At 36.6% G+C, this 23,063-nt stretch overlaps 1 protein-coding gene across 4 annotated transcripts in view; it reads left to right on the forward strand.

Moving 5' to 3' along the window:
* The window catches only part of USP34 (ubiquitin specific peptidase 34), a 242,422-nt gene extending 219,504 nt beyond the window's left edge, over nt 1–22,918 (forward strand). For 2 of the 4 annotated variants that reach the window (XM_081588454.1, XM_081588455.1), the window contains 13 exons: nt 570–1,204; nt 2,942–3,099; nt 4,354–4,432; nt 5,965–6,091; nt 6,781–6,888; nt 7,926–8,030; nt 8,147–8,271; nt 9,280–9,403; nt 17,212–17,291; nt 19,720–19,860; nt 19,963–20,106; nt 21,026–21,185; nt 21,367–22,918. In XM_081588454.1, coding sequence (XP_081444580.1) covers nt 570–1,204; nt 2,942–3,099; nt 4,354–4,432; nt 5,965–6,091; nt 6,781–6,888; nt 7,926–8,030; nt 8,147–8,271; nt 9,280–9,403; nt 17,212–17,291; nt 19,720–19,860; nt 19,963–20,106; nt 21,026–21,185; nt 21,367–21,974 — 2,594 coding nt within the window. In that variant the 3' untranslated portion in view covers nt 21,975–22,918. The remainder of the gene's footprint in view (nt 1–569; nt 1,205–2,941; nt 3,100–4,353; nt 4,433–5,964; nt 6,092–6,780; nt 6,889–7,925; nt 8,031–8,146; nt 8,272–9,279; nt 9,404–17,211; nt 17,292–19,719; nt 19,861–19,962; nt 20,107–21,025; nt 21,186–21,366) is intronic. The other 2 variants (XM_081588456.1, XM_081588457.1) reach the window with 2 other exon arrangements.
* The last annotated feature ends 145 nt before the right edge of the window (nt 22,919–23,063 follow it).

Here is a 23,063-nt window from a genome sequence, read left to right on the forward strand (position 1 = left end):
CCAGAGTTGCTGTTCTCTAATTGGCATATGTATATATAATCTTTATACTACAAAATTCTTTTAGATAAATCTCATTCTATTTTTATAATGTAAGTTTACCATTATCTACAAAATAATACTATTTTGTAATAATTGATAAGGAAGAAGAAAACTAAGGCCTTAAAGATTTGACCCTGTTAGACAGCATAGGTCTTCTGGCCCCAAATGCTGTGTTCTTCCTGTTAAACCATGTTATTCCCTGAGAAGAAATAAAATGATAAAACAAATGAGAAAATTCTGTATCTTGGGAAAGCTAAACAATAGAGGTTTAAAACTTTTTGTTACTGCAATTGTTGTCACCACTTAAAAATAGTAGTGACAGAATGGAAGGCATCTGTTTTTGTCATTCCTTGGGATCTTTCTCTGGTACCAATGGTAGAGCAGAAAAGATATTAAAAGAGATATTCATGTCTCTTTAATTTTTATTCATTTTAATTTTTACAGGGAAGAGTGGCTTTGTGTTTAATGACTGCTCTTCAGTCTATTTCATATCTTATAAACATCTGACAGTTTTGTTTTACATTTTATAGCTGCAGCTTATCTTCTGGTGTCCCTTATACCAAGCAATTCATTCCGCCAGATGTTCCGGTCAACAAGGTCTTTGCACATCCCAACCCGTGACCTTCCACTCAGTCCAGACACAACAGTAGTCCTACATCAGGTCTACAACGTGCTCCTTGGTTTGCTCTCAAGAGCCAAACTTTATGTTGATGCTGCTGTTCATGGCACTACAAAGCTAGTGCCCTATTTTAGCTTTATGACTTACTGTTTAATTTCCAAAACTGAGAAGCTGATGTTTTCCACATATTTCATGGATTTGTGGAACCTTTTCCAGCCTAAACTTTCTGAGCCAGCAATAGCTACAAATCACAATAAACAGGCTTTGCTTTCGTTTTGGTACAATGTGTGTGCTGACTGTCCAGAGAATATCCGCCTTATTGTTCAGAACCCAGTGGTAACCAAGAACATTGCCTTCAATTACATCCTTGCTGACCATGATGATCAGGATGTGGTGCTTTTTAACCGTGGGATGCTGCCTGCCTACTATGGCATTCTGAGGCTCTGCTGTGAGCAGTCTCCTGCATTTACACGACAACTGGCTTCTCACCAGAACATTCAGTGGGCCTTTAAGAATCTTACACCACATGCCAGCCAATACCCTGGAGTGAGTAAAATGATAACTCTTGTATCTGTATCCTCAAATTAATTGGAAATGCCTGTTTTTCCCCTTGTGGGGTGTAGTGACAAAATATGGGAGTATAGTCTAATTAACTGTTCTTGAAGAGTTAAGGTGTATTTGTGTTCTTGACTGTATTTGTAAAACGTTGTTATAAAATTGATAAGTGGGAAAAAATTGATAAGTGTGTAGATAATTTTTTTTAGTTTGATGATTGAAATTTTATCTCTAATGGAACTTATCTATGTTAATTTGTGGTTTTGTTAATGAGTCTTTCATATATACCTAATCAGAAAATTCGGCTGTGTGGTATAGTTTTAAGGAAGTGAGTATTTACTATTTAGATATTTATTATCAAGATCTACATGGTTTGCTAAGCTGTGAGCTAGACAGTATTTTCTTAGCTGTAATGTTCCCTAGGGTTTTTTGTTTTTTGGTTTCTCTGTTCACGTTTGCTTGCTGAGTTGCTCAGTTGTGTCTGGCTCTTTGCAACCTCATGGACAATTCTCCAGGCAAGAGTCCTAGAGTGGATTGCTATTCCCTTCTCCAGGGGATCTTCCCGACCCAGGGATCAAACCCAGGTCTCCTGCATTGCAGGCAGATTCGTTATCATCTGAGCCACCAGGGAAGCCCATTCACTTGTTCACTACGTTCAAGTGAATGAAATGGTTGAGAGGTGGGCCTGTTAGACTACAAATACATACCATCTAAGTCTGATTCCTTTTTCTTTGCAGACTGTAGGTTTTATACCAGAGTTTCCTCTCTCCATGTTAGGCGGTCATTCTTGGATATTTCTTTCCATTATTGCTTCTTACTCTTTGTTGTAAACTCAAGTTTACACCAAGAGGGGATAAATCTGGGAAGGAGGTTGGAAGCAGGGTGCAGAACCCTTTTTCAAGCTGTTGTCAACCCAAAGGCCATAAACTGCTAATAGGAGAAATTCTTTGCTAAGTGGGAGGTGATGGGAGTGTAGAAGAAGGAACTTTTTCAAGACATTCAAGATTTACTTAAAAGCTCAATCAAATGACTATAATAAATGGTATTTTAAATATTGGTATCCTTGAATTGGGTGCTATACTTTTTTCCTGTTGAAGGAATAAAGGACCTTAACTGTCCTTTAGACATAATGTAGTGAATTGTTTTTCTCACCCAGAAAGAATAACCTAATTTTTTGTCAAGAAAGTTAGAATGCCTATAATAAAGAAAGTGAGTATATTAAGCACCAAAAGCAGTTCATCCATCAGGTGACTTGAACTGGATCATCTGTCAGTCTGGAGAGATCACTAAATATTGCCACAAAGAGTTTCTCAAAAACAGTATTAATTCAGGTGTAATTGAGGGGTGTGAAATCTTTGTGACAAAGTAATAATTTATCATTTAAAAGGGACAAAAGATTGGCATTGCGTCTCTGGAACATACATTTGACATTACAAAACTAGTAATTTAAATAGTTTTAGGACTAAAGTTGAACTGTATTTACTTATAGTTTTTAATCTTCTTGAAATTCTATTTTAGGATAATTTTCTTCTAGTGAGTAATATATTAAATTTTTAAAATAGAATCCATTGCTAATTTTTTAACTGTTTATGAATGCCACTGCAATTTAAGTTAATTTGTATAATTTTGAGAGCTAGCTATATGAGCACAACACTTACAAATGAGAAACAGATTCTATAAAATGTTATAGGTCTAAAAGGTCACCACAATGCTTTTTACCCTTTTCAGGCAGTAGAAGAACTGTTTAACCTGATGCAACTGTTCATAGCTCAGAGGCCAGATATGAGAGAAGAAGAATTAGAAGATATTAAACAGTTTAAGAAAACAACCATAAGTTGTTACTTACGTTGCTTAGATGGCCGCTCCTGCTGGACTACTTTAATAAGGTAAAAAGATATTTTTTGGTGTTTTTGTTTTGTTTTTCCAAGTGAGGGAACATCATTTTGACACTTAAAGAGGAATAATTTGAATTGTTTATAAATGAAAGTTTACCAGTTCTTTAAGGTTATTGGGAAAGCATTTAAACCTTTTGACACTTAGGCAGACTTTGTATTTTGAGAGTTAATTAGCTACTTTTGAATAATTTTTATTATGATTTGGATTGTCTGTGTGTGTTTTATCAGGATCATTAGGGTTGGAAGGAACCTTAATGTATGATCTTCCACCTAAAGCTTGAATCCTTCTTTCTTGACAGTTCATCCTAACTTAGCCTTGGCCAGTTCAATTCTAGAGGCCTCTAGATAGCTTACTCCATCTCTGAATAAGTTTCACTGTTAAGATACTTTTCTTTTATTTAGCCCAGATCTATCTATCTTTTTTAACTATAGGAATTATCCAAAATAACAAAACATCTTCTTTACAGTTAATTGTTCAGAGCTACAGAAATTACTGAATAGCTATAAAGGAACTGCTGCAAATCACGCTTAATTCCCTTTAATTGTAGATATAAAGCCTATATTAACTTCTTTTCTGTGTATTGCATCTGAGACTTGGGACTGATATCTTTATTATTAGATACATAGTTTTTTGGCAGTACTCTCTTGAACACTGTAGAATCTTAAGGTAATCAACCCACAATAGAGAAGGTTATCTTCTTCAGAAAACTTTAAAATTTGAATCTTTGTTAGTACATAAGATGAAATTAACTGCTTTTGCCAAGACTCTTTAAAGAAACTTTCAAAATTTTAGCATTAATTTGGAAACATAGTTTTCCCAAGATTTGCTACTTAAAAGCTTATTTTCAAAAGAAGATTTGGAGTTTTCCTGATTACTGTTCTTAAAAAGGAAAGAAAAACATCTCACTAAAGTAGAATTTCCGACTGTACTATATAATAGCAGTTTCCAGTACTAATAGTGAAAGTCTGCTAATAAGAGTAATGAATCTACTTATGGATGATTATTATATAGATTATTTTCAGAGCCAACAGAAGTTTTGGGTTCCCCCCCCAGGTTGCATTGAGGATTTCTTTTTAAATATTATCTTTTTATTAAATTACTAAGAACTAGATGTAGCTGTCTTTTTTGTAGGTAAGAAAGTAGAGAACCAAAATGACAGTTTACTTAGTTGTTTTTTTTCTCCCCCATATAAGTGTTCTATTCTGATTCAGAGTTCTCAAACTGGACTTGATGTATTTTTCTAGTGCCTTCAGAATACTGTTAGAATCTGATGAAGACAGACTTCTTGTTGTATTTAATCGAGGATTAATCCTGATGACTGAGGTAAACGCTTTATTGTGTTTTACTACAGATTTATTCCAATTTAATGTTCTCACCGAAACTTTTTTTGTGTTATTTAGAGTTTATTATAGATTGTTTTGTAGGTGTCTGGATTTTAAATATGCAAATCAGTAAATGCTAATTTGTGTTCTAAGAATAACTGCATCATGGTACTAAGGGTGCTATTTTCTTTTTCCATGACAATTACATACATTCATTTCATTTTTAGGACTAGAAATGAGTGAAATTTGTAGGATTTAATTGAGGACACACAATTTCTCAAGAGTGTGCTTATTTGAGTTCCTCATTAGAGGAAGCTAGTGAGGCTGCTATAGGTGGTTAAAAATCAACTGTTCATTCTTCCCATAATTACTGAACATCCACAACTCAAAGATGATTTTAAGTCCACAGAAGTGCATCGTACCCTTTAGTCTAATAACGGAGATAAGATTAAAGAATACATACCAAAGGCACTATGAAAATTAAGAGGTAGGATAGTGTTTTCAGTTGATGGTGTTATAGAGTAAGAATATGGTGTAGGAAACTGTGCTTTGAAGAATCTGAACCTACAGAGACAAAATAGGAAAGGATTAACATAAATGATTTAATCAACACAAAGGTAAGAAAGTATTGGTTGTATTCAGCAAAAGCAAAGTCTGTCTGGCTAAAACAAAAGTATGTGGAGAAGAGTAATGAGAACTTAATTCTTCCTCAGCTGTTTGAATATCTACTCTGTCAGACATTGGGCTAGGCATGGGGGATATAGCAGTGAACAAGGTAGTCATGGTTTCTGTCCTCACAACTAACAGGTTAAATGTCACATGAGTACATTGTTCAGATTATGTACTGTCACAGATTCTAGGTTATGAATTTTCACCTGTGAATTGCCAGTAGTGTATAGGCTATGGGGAACTGATTTGACAAGATTAGGAAGAAGATGCATTGGTGTACAATGAAATAGAAAGAAGCCAAGGGTTTCATTAGCTAGTACAGTTAAAGGAATGGAAAGATTTAACAAGCCAATATGATTAAAGGAATTTTACCTTTGGAGTTCTTTTACTTCTTTTAGACCTACCATTTTACAGCTACTATTTTAGACCTACTATGACTGATAGTGGTTTCACCATTGTCTTTCATAGAAACTCTGGAAAGTTAGTTAAAGCAGTAGCCTAGTCTCCCCAGTCTTCCTGTTGTTACTGCTGCTTTGTAATCTTTGAAACTTGCAGTCTTAGGAATGTGTACTTAGAGCAAACAGTAAACCACCACTGTAAAAATCTAATTAAATAAATTATTCATTCAAAATAAAATGTAAACACAAAATATCAGACTCTGAGAGTGAGGACTGTTCTGTGCTTTAAAAGAGCTGAATAGAGGACTTTGACTTGTAGGTAGAAAGCAGATACATTTGCTTTGTGCACATATGCACACTAATAGTCTGAGTCTGAAAACTTGTCATAGAGGATGAGCGGTACTATTTTGTGGCTCCATAAAGTAAAAGTGGAATGAATTTTTTCATTTTTTGTGATCACTTGTAGTCTTTCAACACACTCCACATGATGTATCATGAAGCCACAGCTTGCCATGTGACTGGAGACTTGGTAGAACTTCTGTCAATATTCCTTTCAGTTTTGAAGTCTACACGCCCATATCTTCAAAGAAAAGGTTTGCTTAATCCTACTTATTTTTATTAGTTTAACAATTAAAGAGTGAAATAAGACTTTTTAAACCACATGCCTCAGAGAATTTGTCTTTACAGGGCTGATGTTAGCTAACCATTAGGAAAATGTTTGTGACCTCCTGATGTAAAGCTGGAATGTTCTTGTTTATTTTCTTTATTCGTGCCTAAAAAATAGGCAAGCATGCTATGAAGTGGCTGATTCATGTTGATGTATGGCAGGAACCAGCACAATATTGTAAAGCAATTATCCCCCAATAAAATATTAAAAAAAAAAAGATTTAGGAGACTGGAAAATATTTCCAAGCACAGTAACAACATGAGTATTTGTGAAGGTTCTCCAGCTGGAAACTTCATGGCTTAAATTATTTATTTTCAAGAAAAATAACTATAAAACAGTTATCTCTTGTGTCCCTGTAAAATCATGTCAACTTTGAAATGTATGTAAATTTCTAGAAAATGGGACGTACAGTCACTAAAATATGTGTTTTAAGAAATCTAGCAAGTTTAACAGTAGTAGGTATCTTATAAAAATAATCACTTAGCTTTTACTAAAGATGTTTATGTAATAAATTTTGAACATTTTAGTGTTAGCATTCTGTAGTTTACAACAGAAAATAATTGTGAAGAAGTTTGATTTCAGATGGCATATTTACATATGCTTTTGTGTTTGCAGACGTGAAGCAAGCATTAATCCAGTGGCAGGAGCGAATTGAATTTGCCCATAAACTGTTAACTCTTCTTAATTCCTATAGCCCTCCAGAACTTAGAAATGCCTGTATAGGTAAGTTACCTGGAAAATATACCTGTGTAAAAGCCTAATGGAAGAACATTTTTATGGGATCCTGTGTGTATATATAAGATGTAATGTTAGTTCTGTAGAGTTTGGAAGACATTTGTACTTCTTATGAGTGACTTACACTGGCCAGCAGACTCGTAAGAAAATAGAATTCTGTTTCTTAACATATCAGTAATTAACTATGTCATCATAGGCCAGGTCACTTCATATATCTGGGCATGCCGACCTAAGGTTAGATCTCTTCCAGCTCTGAAATCTTCTGATCTATATAAACAGTGTAGAATCATGCAGATGTTTACAGATTAGAACTGACATTCAAAGAGTTGGGGTGATTATTTCAGTGAGTTTTTTTGCCTGAAGATATTTCTTAGTAGCTGTTCTTGGACTCCTGCATATTTTAGCTTTTTATTAATTGCATATTTATAATAAAATGATAATTTATATCTATTAAAGGAAACTCTTGCTTTAAATTCATACTGCATTTTTTTACTGTCTTATAAGCCATTTAAGTCATCTTTAGAGACTGTAGCTATTTGTTTACAGTTTCTCAAAATGATAGATACATATGAGCAGTCAATCTTGGCAGGTCACCTGATGTTCTGTAGAATTACTGGCCTGTACTGCTCCATCAAGAAGAGAGGGTTACTTCAAAGTTGATTAAGGATTCACAGATCCAGAGAATTTCAAACCTTGGATTTCTAAACTGCTTTGGTTGATTTTTTGAAGAAACATAATCAGTGTGCATTAAATATTTCCTTCATTGTGCCTTGTCCCTGATGCTTCTCTTAAGTTTTAAACTTTGGTTTCTTAATGATGCCCTGTTGTGGTTAATAACTCTCTGGATCCATTTTTGGTTAAACATCAGACAGTTTGTCCTGGGGCTGAGAGCTCAGACAGTCTGAGACTCATTAAAACTTGTTAGCTGCCACACTACCATCAGTTACCCCAGTAGGACTGGTGAATTTGAAGATAGCAGGTCCACACTCCAGTTTTTAATGCCCACATTGTGTTTTTATTTTCAGATGTCCTCAAGGAACTTGTGCTTTTGAGTCCCCATGACTTTCTTCATACTCTGGTTCCATTTCTACAGCACAACCATTGTACTTATCATCACAGTAATATACCAAGTATGTATTCATCTAGCACAGTACTTGAACATGGTTAGCATTTAATCTTTCTGCACACTGAAACATGGAGATTTATTTTTTCCATTTATTCTTATTGTACACTTTTAATGTCTTAGTGTCTCTTGGACCTTATTTCCCTTGTCGAGAAAATATCAAGCTAATAGGAGGGAAAAGCAATATTCGGCCTCCGCGCCCTGAACTCAATATGTGCCTCTTGCCCACAATGGTGGAAACCAGTAAGGTATGTTGGGATGCCAGGAAAACGATGTTTCTCTAGTACACAGTAATTTAGAACTTCCCCTCTGGCCGTTATGAGTATATTAGACTTAAATGATCATTTTCTGGATCCTAAGGAGATTAGACTCATTTGGACTTTTTCCTGCTCTGAAATGTTGGTTGAATATTTGCAAAATCAATAATAAGCACAAGTAGTAAGTTTTTTTTTGCCCCTCAAAAAATATCCTAACAGAAAGTCTCATTAGTATTTGTCACTAGGCTAAATTATAAATGGGTCATATATCTAAATCTGAAAGGTCAAGTTAGGTACTGACTACTGTTTATATTTCGCCATATAATGACTTCTTTTACTGCCCTTTAATTATAATTTTTTGACCTAAGCCTAATTATCACTGATTGATGGATTTATCATCATTTGTAGCCTGATTCTGGTTCTCTAATACTTATTCTAAAATAGTGTTAATTCTAAATTATAGAGAGAAGGAACATTGACACAGGATAATTTATTTTAGTTCCAAGACTTTTCTAAACAGTTTTTTCACTAATTTACCTTTCCTCACCCACTTTATTCACATTCTCTCTTGCCCACTATCTTTGGATCTTAAATGCATCTAAGAAGTTTGTATAAAATAAAATATTTAAAATAATACAGTAGAAACCATTTCAGAAATAATCTGAAATTTATTTCAAAAATCAAATTTAATCCACTCTTCTTGATGATATGTCTGTAGAACTCAAGTGTCACATTTTAAAATCCTACAGTAGTTTTACTTTATTAAAGTATATAGAAATAAGGGGTAATTTTAATTGATAGCATTTGCACACTGAAAATAAACTTGTGACAATTAAGATCTTAATAACATTAATAGACACTTGGAATTTAAAACTAGGTTCTTATAGAATTTAAATATTTAATCAGCTTTTTAGTTAAATTTATTACATTTGCACAAAATATGCTCTTTAATTTATTATACAATTTAAGTGCAACCATTTTATCATCTTTAACCTTCAGGGCAAAGATGACGTTTATGATCGTATGCTGCTAGACTACTTCTTTTCTTATCATCAATTCATCCATCTATTATGCCGAGTTGCAATCAACTGTGAAAAATTTACTGAAACATTAGTTAAGCTGAGTAAGTATAAAAGATGAGCAGTAAATTCCACTGAATTATTTTAAGCCCCTAGCCATTTAGGAAGGGGAGGAAAAAAATGAGCCAATCCTTTTTTTCTTTTTTAAAGTGAATGTTGAAAAATATTAATTATTCTCGGGAACATTTTTATTTTTATTAAGAAAACACCAACTTACTGGTTTCCATTGAATAGTTCTGCCCAGAGTTTCAGCTGGCTTATAAAAGAGTGTGGAATAGGCTCATCACTTTTGTACATAGAAGCCCAAGTCCTCCTCCATCTGCCCAGCAGAATTTAAAAACCAAAAACTGCTCTGTTTAGGGAGGCAGGCTTAGAGATGGACTTCCCCAGCCCTGATATTGAGGATAAGATAAAATCAATAGTGCCAGCTGTGCTTTGGAGCTGGAAACACCAAGAGCAAGCTAAGTGGACTTGCCAGGGTGAAGCAGAGGTGCATATATGAGTAAATTAGGAGGTAAGTCTCATAAAATAGAGGGATGAGTGAGAAGGGAAATTTGAAAAGGAAGATATGAGAAATAGAAAAAAAAATCAGTGAATTATAAAAGGGGGAAAACCTTGAATTATTTTTATGTAATATTGTCTCTCTGAGGATGCAGCTGAAAGCTCTTAGAAGACTGCTCCCTTTGGGTGACTTTTTCTAGCTGATTAGTCTTTAGAAGAAATGTAGCCCTCCAGATGTCCCCTGTCTCAGAATCTCCAGAGTTCTCAGGCTCTGTGTGTCCTGTGAATCTATTACGTTTAGGGATGGCCCAGGATCCTCTCCGGTGTACCATAGTTTTTGTATCAAGAGCATGGGAGGTGAAATACTCATGGAACCACCATCCAGGTCAAGAAGTAGAATATTACTGCACCCTGGAAGTTATGCATTGTGCTTGTTCTCAGTCACAACCCCCTCCTTCCTTTGGAAAAGGTTTTGATCCATTATAGATAGGGTCAAAGGTGTGAATATACCTTAGGTTTTGTTATCCAAGAAGGAAGTGTAACAACTGTCAGGGATAATTTCTCTTCAGAAAAACCAGCTTATTGGTAAGTGATTAGAATGTCTTCAGATTTGAAAGGGTGTTCTTTCCACCTGTTTCCATTAGCTAGATTTGTATATGTGTGTGGCTGAAGATCGGGGAATGGGCAGATGAGGATATGTTCATATCGGCCATATCATGATTATATAATTGGGTTGTGGCACTTGGCTATAAAAAGCTGAAATCTAGCAGTGGCAACGATCAAATGTAGGGAAATACCCAGGAGTTCTAATAAGACAGTCTTGCTCCCAGATAAGGAGGAAGACTTACAAAGATGTTAACCTCAAGAAAAGTTCTTAGTAATTGTGTCCATGTGATTTATACCAAAAGTTATGTGAGGAGCTGTCTTACCTACTTGAACAACTCTGACCAAATAATGAATGTTTCACCCTGTGTGAGACTGTCTTCCTCACTAACACAAATAGACAGTTCTGGTAAATTAAACATAGAGGGAGGAAAAGAAAGGACACACACACACCTAGCCATCCCCATTAGCTGATTCAACTTTCATCATATTTTATGCTCCTCATCACTTACACTCAGGAAGCACATTTATGCTGGCTCATGGTGTTCAGTTCTCTACATAGGACTGTTCTTTAGAATTTTCTAGCAGGATGGAAATATTCTCCAACTGCATCACCATCCACAGTATGATAGCCACTGACCGTGTGAGTGTTGAGAACTTGAAATGTGATTAAGGAACTGAATTTTTTATTTTAACCAAATTAATTTTAAATAGCCAGATGTGACTTGTGGCTACTGTATTGCATAGGACAGCTCTAGATATATATCAACCGAAACCTTTAACAAAGTAAGCAGGAAAAGAAATTTTTCATGGTTATATCTTAATGAAGAAAATTAGACATTATTTTGGATATGAAGTAAAACAAAGAACTGAAAGCATTGCTTTCCGTATGCTTCTTACAAATGGAGAGATTATGTCCCAGTTTTCTAGCTGAAATAACTATTTCCAGGGAGAGGCAACTAGGAGATAGCGTGAGAAAGCAAAGCCCAATTAACAACTGGGAAGGGAAGCAGAGAGTTGATAAGGAGTTTTAATTGTATAGTTTCTTCAAGAAACTATATTTGGCAACAAGAGGGGAGGGTTGAAGTGCTGTTAAAGTGAGGACAGTCAGGCATGGGGATAGAAGAGACAGAAAGTTGGGAGAGAATTCAGGGAATATGAACAAAGCTGCTGATTGCCAAGTGAAATAATACTAGTGTGTCTGAGATTGCAGTATTTTGATATGTAAAAATTTATTTTCTCCTCTTTTTTACGTAAATAGGCTTCCCTGGTGACTCAGAGGGAGAGTAAAGAATATGCCTGCAATGCAGGAGACCTGGGTTCTATCCTTGAGTCGGGAAGATCCTCTGGAGAAGGGCATGGCAACCCACTCCAGTATACTTGCCTGGAGAATCCTCATGGACAGAGGAGCCTGGCAGGCTACAGTCCGTGGGGTTGCAAAGGGTCAGACAACTGAGCGACGAAGCACAGCAGCACCTATGTAAATATCCTCCATATCCTCAGAAGGCCAACTGTGGATTGAAATTTCCACTGTAATCATTGTACTGCCATTTTATATAAGGGTCTTAAGCATCAGGGGCTCCTGGAACCAGTCCCCCATTAATACCCAAGGAATGACTAAATTAATGATTAAAACCATACAATGCAGCTATGGAAACACATGGATGGAACAGCAGAAAAACAGCCCCAAAACAAACATAAGGATACACAAGGATTTGGTAGGTAATAAAGATGACATACCAGATTAGTTGAAAATGAGTAGTATTGAGATATTGGGTAGCTTTCTGGGAGAGGAGAGGCAAGATTTTAATACCGTCTTTGCTCCTTAGACCAAAATACATCCTAGGAGGATTAAGTATTTAATTGTGAAAAATAAAATCCTAGAAATATTAAATAAAAAACATAGGATTATATGAATACCACCTTGAGATTTGAAGGACCATGTAAGCAGGACACAAAACCCAGAAACAATAAATAAGAAACTGAAATTTTTGACTACGTGAAAATTGAAAATACTGCATGTTGAAAATGCCATGAATTGAATTAAAATACATACAGCTAATGAGTGAAATATTTGCCTTCTTATCAGATAAATGGCCAGGAATACCAGTATACAAAGAGTTTTTAGGATTCAGTAAGATGGTAAAGTACATTAAAGAAAGTAAACAGTTATTTCTACTCCCACCCTCCCAACTATGAGGTCAGGTTTGGATGATACTACAGTTCGGGCAAAGAGGACATCTGTTAATGGGGTTGGTTTGGAGAGGCAGTTTAGATTGTTCATAACCTTTGCCCCAGCAATACCAGATCTGGGGATCCACCCTGAATCTACTCATTAAGTATATAGTAACAAAGATAGGATGTTTATTTTAACTTGGTTTGTATTGGGTAAAACTGGAAAAAACCGAATTGTCTGTCAATAGAAGCTTAGTCAAGTTCATTTGTATAGTATAGTCTTTAAAATAAAATGATAGGAAATAACTTTGGATCACATGAAAAAGCAAATTGGAAAATACAGAATATGACCACATTCTGATGAACGAGGGGGAAGATCAGTACATGTTAAAATGAAAAAGAGGATTATTAAGGATAAAATTATGGGACACTTTTATTTTCTAGGTTAAATATAAATTATTTGTAATCATCATGCATTGATTTATATTTGAGGAAAATTTTTTCCAAAACAGAAAATTGGTAATGCAAACCCTAATCATACCAAGTTTTTTAGGTATCTTAGTAGTGCACATGCAGATTAATAAGATATTCAAGTAAAATTAAACTAACTAATCCCTAGATTTCATAATTTAATTTTCATTTTTAGACACAAAACAAAAATCACTTTGACATTAGTTTTTGAAAGCTTTCTTAATACTCTAATAAGTGAAAGGTGGTTTAAACTATTTTTTGCAAGTAACATGATATACCTAGAAAATCCATAATCTTCAACGTTTCTAGAGTTAAATTAATATAGTTGATGTAAGTAAACAGATTAAAATTCAAATTATGAAAGCACAACTGTTGATCATGTTTCAGCTTTTTTGGTATCAAGGTGATACTGATTGGAGAAACAGCTCTTCTAGCTGTTTCCCCAAAGGCTGCTTAGGATGAATGTACTTGAAACAAGTGCCAGTCATTCAGAAGCCAGCTTTTATCCATCCAAGGGCAGATCCACCTATGTGAGGTCATATAGAATCATTACATTTAATAGACATATGTATAATTTATGGGTTGGTTACCAGTCTGTTAATTTACAAAGAATGAGCACAGTGATCTGAATGTTACATGGTAGGGCCAGCAGATTTTTTCCAGTAACCTGCATGGGAAGTAGAGTAAGCAACAATAGTTTGCTTAGTGGGTATGAGGTCAGAAATAGGGGAATTAGAAGAATCAAATGTGATATTCTCAGGCTAAGATGTCTTGATTCAGTCTTGCAGTGGAGCATTAGCTGTGGGCTTCCATCCGTTGGCCAGAGCTTCCACTCCCCATGAGTAATGCTTGGATGGGATAAATACTCCTATAGAAAGCTGGACAGAGAATCATAACACAGTTCAGATAGGAGAAATCCTAACTAGTAAATATACATATAAGTATTTCATCCTCATAGCAACCATATGTATTACCATTTTACCTACAAAAGCTGTCTTTAAAAGATTTTTCTTTTAAATAACACACCCAACAGCTTCTACAGTATAAGGTGCCACTATTGAGGAAAAACTATGTTTGGAACAGCTTTTCATTGTTGAACATGGTTCCTTCATGGGTGGGAACGGGCTGGGGTAAGGACCCTTGTTAAGGATGCCTAAAGTCACAGGATTAAGAAAGATGAGTGATAATACAGGAACCAGTGTGTTTTAGGTCTGCCCATCCTGTTTGCTGAGGTAAGGCTTGGAAACGTGCCTGTGAATGCTGGTGATTGCATCTCCCTGTGCTTTGCACCCAGTAAGTGAGATACCCCTATTGGAGGAGGAGTGTGTGGACTAGGATGGCATTGGCCTCTACCTTAAATGAGTAGAGCCTAGATACACCTTATCCTCAGTACTTTGTGAAAATGCTGGAAAGAAACTGAACTCCTGCTTTGAAGCGATGGCCTTCCTTCTAAAGGTGCAGCTCAGTAGGGATTAGGAAGGATGTGAAAGAGATGTCGTTAGCTCACTGTGGGTGGCATTGTTTTCCACAGTGTAGTGTACAAGATGGCCCAGAGAAAATAATTTTCATGTTAAGAAATAGATCTTACTGTATTACAAAAGTAAATAATTCATACCAAATGCATGATTTTCCTGGATGTTACATTGCCTAAGACAAGGACAACATAGGATTAGCTTCTCTGAATGAATCTAAAGCACAGTTATCAAGTAAACAGAGAAGATGGACAGATATGAAAACAGTGATGAAAATTATACATGAATGGCTAAAGCTTGGGAAACTGATTATTGAAAAGATGGTGGGCTTTAGACTCAGACTAAGTCTGGGATAGATACAACTGGATCACTCACTGGCTTTGGGGATGAAACTGAGCAGATTAGTGATTTCTCTGAGCCTCATTTCCTCATTCAAAACAGTGGGGAACATGAGGGTAACATAATGCCTCCCAAAGTTGATGAGAAAATTAAATGTGATTATCTGACATACCTAGCACAATAGATGTTGGTATGTTTATTCCATTCTTCACTTGTAAAATAAACATATTTGAATCAGTATTATTTGAAAACAATCTTACATCATAGAAGGCCTCTGTGTTTTTTTTTTGTTGTGGTAGTGCTAGCTTTTTAGTATTTGTGGAAAATAGGGATAAAGTCTAGAGGATCTTAAATTGTAGTTAAAGCCTGCTTTCACAGAGGGTTTATGTCAGGGCAACCTCTAGTTCAGGGGTTGGCAGACTCTGCGAAGGGGCCAGAAAAAATGGGCTGTGGGCCTATTGCCAATCCCTGCTGTACTTTTATGAATAATTATAATGCTGAAACATGGGAACATAGGAACTTTCTTCTCTGTAGCCATCAGTGTGGATGACATGCCTTTGTTTGCTTCTGTGTATTGTGATGTTATGACTGGTAAATGTCTCCAATCCCAACCAGATTAGGTTAGGATAATGGAGAAAGGTGAGAGTTTCCTTGGGTCTTTAAAATGGAATTAATCTTGACAGGAAAATAAAAGAAGGTAGGCTTTCCCACAAAAGGGAGTCTAGGCATCCTTTGATGATTAAACTGAATGACTGATCTGGTTTCTCTAAGATTTTCTCAGACCCGTAGTCTAATACAGAGGTTGGCAAACAGTAACCTGTGTGCTGCCTGTTTTGTACAACCAGTGAGCTGCCTGCAAGCTAAGAAGAGTTTTTACAATTTTTAATTTTTTTTTCCTGAGATTCTGAGTATGTTGTGATATACATGAAAATTACACGATACTCAAATTTCAGTCTTAAATAACATTTTATTGAAAGACCAGCCACACACATTGATTTAGTGCTGTCTGTGGAGCAGTTGCAACAGTTAAATAGCCTACAAAGACTAAAATACTGGTATTCCCAAATTTTTGAAAGTTTGCTTTATGCCACTTCACTTTTATGAAATACCTACGTTAGTACCTTTTTTTGCTAACCAAAAGAAATGCAAAGGGGATTTTTGCTTTTATGGAAAAAGGTAAATTGCTTTTTCACTTTATGTTGTTTCAGCTTATGAAAGGTTTCATAATTGGGGGAAACCTGTAATTACTATTTGGCCCTGTACTGAAAATGTTTCCCAACTTCCGCTGTTCCTCATAATTTTTTTAACTGTAGGAAGATAACTTGTATTATATTTCACCTCCATGATTTCCCTGGGGGATGGGAGTGTTGGAGGATGGAAAATTTACTTATGACTGACTGTGGCATTACAAATTCTGTGTTTTGAGAGAGGTAGGATAGCAGGGGCTAGGTGAACTAATTTCTTAAGGAAACATTTGATATCTGGAATAGTCAAGAGAAGGAAAGGTTAAAACCTTGGACGTTTCAAATAAGATGCTGACATACAGCAGCTAAGTGTGATCCACCCGAAGGGTCCTGGGGACAAGGCTAGGGGCTGTTAGAGCAGAATTTACCTAAATCTACTACAAAGGCATACATCTTATCCTTGGAGAAACAAGATAAAAGAGGAGAGAATGATGTGTTTCCTACTTCTTCACATCCTGTTTGAACTTGTACCCCCTATCCCCACTGCACTCTAGCAATTCCGTGTAATATGATCTAATATGTGGAGTGGTACCTTAACCCAAGAAAGCTTTGGAACCACTTGCAGTAAATTTTATGGTCCCAGATAAAGTTCTAATTCTCAAAAACATGAATTGGTTTAAGTTGTCAAAGGTCCTTCTGGGAATGAGGTATGGGAGATAAATGAAGTCAAAGTATACTGAACTCTAAAAATTATTTCACAGGTTAAAACATTGGAATGAATTCTTCCCCTTTAAATTTTTTTTTTTAACTTTATTGAATTTGTTACGATATTGTTTCTGTTTTATGTTTTTGGTTTTTGGCCGCAAGGCATGTGGGATCTTAGCTCCTCCACCAGGGATTGAACCAGGCACTCCCTGCATTGGAAGGCAAAGTCTTAACCACTGGACCACCAGGGGAGTCCCCCCTTTAAATATTTTATGTATTTCTAAAACATAGAAAACATGCAGTTATGACTAGAAATAGCCATACTATTGTACCTGCAGTGTTTAGTATCTCAGTAGTGTAATTTATAATTATAACCTATTGTGGTTTCTTTTCAATTATTAGGTGTCCTAGTTGCCTATGAAGGTTTGCCACTTCATCTTGCACTGTTCCCCAAACTTTGGACTGAGCTATGCCAGACTCAGGTAAAGAAAATGAGTTTTAGATGATTTGGTGTTTCATCTCATCCACCAGGTGGTCAGTAATTTTAGGAACACTGGGTTGAAAATTGGCTAGAAATTGGGGATGTTTTCAAATCTTGGTAGGTAAGACACTGTTAACAGAAAAAATAATTATTAAGCAATGGGCATCTAGTTGCCCTGTGAAATTTTTTTTCCATACATTTGTTATCACAAAGGATATTTCAGACAAGGTGTTTCTAGTTGAATTCCTCATTTAAAGGTCATTATAAATAGTTGTGGTGCAAGTCTGAGACAGGAGAGCTGTTAGGGCAAGAAGCCATGTGCCACTTCTTGGTCTCCCTCACCTCTCCTATTTCTTCTCCCTGCCGCCATTCCAAAACCTCTAACAGAAAACATTTCAGCAGACTGTTCATTACCTCTCACTTATCTATTACCTCAGAGCAGTTTTGGAGTCTGGTGCACTTGTTTTCTTATCAGCAGTCTCATTGAGAACAGGAAACACTGTACCCTTCCTATCTTAAGTCTAAGAGCCAACCCCTTCATGTGGGCACCTAAATAATGCTTGTTAAATTGTGGAGGAAGAACAGTGGGGAAAGAGGAGGAAATCAGATTGATTTTAAGGTTTGGCTCATTCCTTGGATCAAGCATAAAGGACCCCACTCTTTAGACCCTGAAAAAACTTCCAGTTTCTTGCCTGAGTGCATTTGCCTATTTCCAGAAGACGTGAGTTGATTAATTCCTTTGGCACGGACTTATACCTACATTTAGCACCCAGAATACTTCTGAGTCTGGTCCAGCCTCCTGCCCAGGCTGTTGTATGCTGCATGCTCTAATGGATACATGTCACATGGTACTATAATAGTTGATTCTCTGCCTTTCTGTCCCAAACTGTGAATTTCACAAGTATAAAGACTACCCGAGTCATCTGTATTCCTAAAGAAATGTCATTTTGTTTTCTATACTAGGAATCTTTGATAGGCTAGTCATATGGCATAGTACATAGTAAACACACAGAAAACAACTTGCTGGTTGACTTCTGAGTTGAGTGGTTTATTCAGTAAATTGGGACAGATATTTGCTCCACGCCACCTGCCCTCCCCACCCTGCCCCGCCTCCAACTCTGCCACTTGCTGCTGCTTTTTTCATTCTTCTTGATTTAGGTGGTTGCTTTCTTTGGTTTCCGTGTTTTGCCTCTGCCTGCCACTTCCCTATTGCTTTATCTGCTACTGCACTGCACTACTCTCTTGGCTTTTTTCCCACAGACTTCATGAACTGCCCCCCCCCCCCCAACTTCCCTTAAAACAAAGTCAAACCACCTCAAGCTTCCAAAGCCTTAGCAGCCCTATAGAAAAAGCCATCTGTGCTGTGCAGGAATCATAGGCAGAGACTATTACTGGTAGAGTAAGGCAGATTTTCCTGACACCAAGGATCTGAAAACCTGGGTGCCAGTTCTACTTGACTCCTAATTTCTTGGATTGACCTTAAGCAGTTTACTTACCACAAGTATATGCATGTACAGTATTATCTAAACTTTGTCCTATTTTAAAAAAATAGTCCATTTTTTATTCCATGTAAATGATCTGTTATTAAAACACATATAAATAATCTAGGGAATATACTTAAAGACATACTACTTGTGTTTAAGAGCCATGACCATCTGAAAACAGGAAAACCAAATTTTAGTACAATTTCTATATTTTGGGACCCACTGATTTCTTTGTGAGACAATTAGGAAAAGAGATTTGCTGTTTACTGTTGCAATATTTATGAAGGTGTGGGGGAAATGGATTTACCAAGCAAATTACTATTGTTATGACATTATATAGTGCAAGTTTTAACTCATTGTAGGGAATAAAATTATTTAAAATTTATCTTTTCTTTGTGTGTGGTTTGGTTATCTCTTTTCCCCTGAAAACAACATCCTATTTGTTAGTCTTACTTTTCTAGTCCTTATTTAACTCTTAATGCTAGATAATAAGGCTGCATTTCTTTTAAAATGTATTTGTTCAGTTTTGCCTTTCAGACTTTTTACAAGTCACAAGTCTCTTCTTAACACTTACCCATTTAAGTTATTGGGAGTATAGTTGTAACCAAGAGTTGAGTAGATTCAAGTATTGGGCTGGCCAAAAACTTTGTTCAGAGTTTTCTATAACATCTTACACTGAATGAACTTTTTGGCCAACCCAGTAAAAGTGGCTTTTCTGGGAATTCCCCTGGTGGTCTAGTGGTTGGGACACTGTGCCGAGGGCCCAGCTTCAATCCCTGATTTGGGAACTAGGATCCCACAAGCCACATGGCATGGCCAAAGAGAAGTGGTTTTTCCAATAGGATGTTAAGTGACTTTGGATGTGTATCTATCATAAGCAGTGTATTTAAGACTTGCACTTATTTCAGTGCTCAACCAATCAGTGCTTTTTTTCCCCACTTTTAGTCTGCTATGTCAAAAAACTGCATCAAGCTTTTGTGTGAAGATCCTGTTTTTGCAGAATATATAAAATGCATCCTAATGGATGAAAGAACTTTCCTAAACAACAACATTGTCTACACATTCATGACACATTTTCTTCTAAAGGTATGTCACAAGTTGGAAACTCAACTTGTTACTTCCAGTTAGTTAATGGTTGTTTTCATTGTGTTGGTCTTTTGGAGATTTTTTTTAAATCATCTTTTTCAGGTTCAAGGTCAAGTGTTTTCTGAAGCAAACTGTGCCAATTTGATCAGCACCCTTATTACAAACTTGATAAATCAGTATCAGAACCTGCAGTCTGATTTCACCAACAGAGTTGAAATTTCCAAAGCAAGTGCTGCCCTAAATGGGGTAAGAACTATACAAGGCAGTAGTCATGTACTTTCAAACTTTCCTTATTACATCAACTCTAAATCTGGCCTTAGTATATACATAATTTTAACTTCTTATTCAGACTCTGGAAGTCACTCACATATGATGAAAAACTAACCAAATGAAAATGTGTTCCCTCTGCCTTTATGTATGTAGCATACTTTCTGTCACCTTAAGACGTGAGCCAATGTCATAAAATGCTAAGGGCAATAAAACCACAAACAGGAGACATTCCCTTTACATGCTCAAATTTTTTAAAATGTTACTTGTGTTGTTTCTGTTAGTGCCTGTGACTCATAAGGAACTGAAAATCAAGTTAATAATCTGCCTATAAAGCCAGTTAAAGCTGAGGAATTGGTTGCTTGTATAGACGTCCATGAAAGCCGTGTTATAGAAAAGTGAAACACACCCACCAGCATGTGCAGGCACATGCACATGTCCAGCAGCTGCCTCCTACGTAACAAAATGCTTAGAGGCCAGGGTGGATTACAGTGCTGCATGAAGACCTGTGGTACCCACCAGAAATCAAGCATCTTTGAAAACTGACTCCTAGATTAATGAGGCCTCAATTGTTCATGGATCATTCAGGGTTTGCTTTTAAAATTCCTGTATAAGTTTTATTACTGATTTTTTTTTTCCCATTTTCAGAAAACATTGTTTAGGTCTTCAGTCAAGTGGTGTGGTGCAAAGAACAATGGTATTAATGACTTAGAACCAATGAAATACAAAGACAGTAGTATCGTAACACTGGCTTTCTAGTTTTAGCATTCTTCTAAAAATACCAGAGGAACCAGGATGGATTCCTGGAAGAGTAATAAACATGTGCATTTAAACTACTAACAGTTGTGTCAAAATGTTGGCTTTGGAATTTAAAATGTTTCTGTTTGGATTTTTGTAGGACTTACGAGCACTTGCTTTGCTCCTGTCGGTACATACTCCCAAACAATTAAACCCGGCTCTAATTCCAACTCTGCAAGAGCTTTTAAGCAAATGCAGGACTTGTCTGCAGCAGAGAAACTCACTCCAAGAGCAAGAAGCCAAAGAAAGAAAAACTAAAGGTTAGCTTTGCAGACTAATAAAATACTGACTTTAGGGGGTGGAAGAAGGGACAAATACACTCCACTACTGATTTTACAGTAGTTGTGTGAGCCTCCTGAATATAAATGCTAAAAAATGCAAACACCCCCAATATGATCTTAATAACTCTTTTCAGAGACATTTTCATGTCCGTTTTCACAGATGATGAAGGGGCGACTCCTGTTAAAAGGCGGCGTGTTAGCAGCGATGAGGAGCACACTGTCGACAGCTGCATCAGTGACATGAAGACAGAAACCCGGGAGGTCCTGACCCCAACTAGCACTTCAGACAATGAGACAAGAGACTCCTCAATTATCGACCCAGGCACCGAGCAAGATCTTCCTTCCCCTGAAAATAGTTCTGTTAAAGAATACCGAATGGAAGTTCCATCTTCGTTTTCAGAAGACACATCAAATATCAGGTCACAGCATGCAGAAGAACAGTCCAACAATGGTAGGTTTGAAGACTGTAAGGAATTGAGAGACCTCCACTGTTCCAAGGATTCTAACCTTGCTGAGGAAGAATCCGAGTTCCCTTCTACTTCTCTCTCTGCAGTTCTGTCTGACTTAGCTGACTTGAGAAGCTGTGACGGTCAAGCTTTGCCCTCCCAGGACCCTGAGGCGGCTTTATCACTCAGCTGTGGCCATTCCAGAGGACTCTTTAGTCACATGCAGCAGCACGACATTCTAGATACCCTGTGTAGGACCATTGAATCTACAATCCATGTGGTCACGAGGATATCTGGCAAAGGAAACCAAGCTGCTTCTTGACATTAGATGTAGCATGTCTACTTTTCTGGTCACCCCTCCCCCCACCTGATGCTGTTTGTATAAGTTTTGCTTATTTCTGTTTTCGTGCTTCAGTTCGTCCAGTGCTCTCTGCTTGAATGGCAAGATAGATTTATAGGCTTAATTCTTGGCCAGGCAGAAACTTCAGATGAAAAAATTTGCATCTTCAGTATACTTTCTAAAGGGCAATCAGATAATGAATATGTTTTACGTAATTAAGAGTTCACTGTAGTGGCTTTCATTTAATATGGCTGTCTGGGAGGCACAGGGTTCTCTGGCCCTGTACAATGTAATTTAAACTTACAGCATTTTTACTGTGTATAATATGGTGTCCTCTGTGCCAGTTTTGTACCTTATAATAGAGGCAGATTGCCTCCGATCGCTGTGGTTCTTATTATCAAAATTAAGTTTACTTGTATACGGAACAACCACAAGAAATTTGATTCTGTAAAGAATCCTCTTTAGCTGTGGCCTGGCAGTATATAAATGGTGCTTTATTTAACAGAATACCTGTGGAGGAAATAAAGCACACTTGATGTAAAAATAATTGTTTTATTTTTATTGACATGACTGATTGCTATTCTATGCACTTAATTAAACTGATTGTGATGACTTTTTAATTGTTTACATACCTTGCTTCAGTCTTCTCAGATGAAAGTAATGAGAAAACTGTGAATCGGGAGATATACTTGTCCAATGTATTCTACTTCATGAGAAGTATAGTGGCAGGCCAAAAAGTACCTTTTTCCATAGACTTTTCAGTCCTCGCCACTCCAAAGTGCATAACTGCTGCAGGGAGAAGCATAACAATACAGCCCGCTCGCCCTACATCAACATGCTTCTGAATGCAACATGCCACTGTTTCACGACGTAAGAGCTACACACCTTAAGAGCCCTGAAGTAAAATAAAGTACGTACCAACATGCCATTTGTCTCTTCCTGAATTAAAAATTATTATAGCTAAAAGTAGGCTTGCTAAGACAAGCTTTAGCTTGGGACACTTCAACTATCCATACTTGGAGACGCAATCTATTCCCGGAGGAGCATCTATGGACGGTAACATTTAACAGT

Source organism: Giraffa tippelskirchi, chromosome 4 (genome assembly GCF_054371585.1).
Source record: "Giraffa tippelskirchi isolate mGirTip1 chromosome 4, T2T-mGirTip1v1.2.pri, whole genome shotgun sequence".
In the NCBI taxonomy this organism is placed as follows: domain Eukaryota; kingdom Metazoa; phylum Chordata; class Mammalia; order Artiodactyla; family Giraffidae; genus Giraffa; species Giraffa tippelskirchi.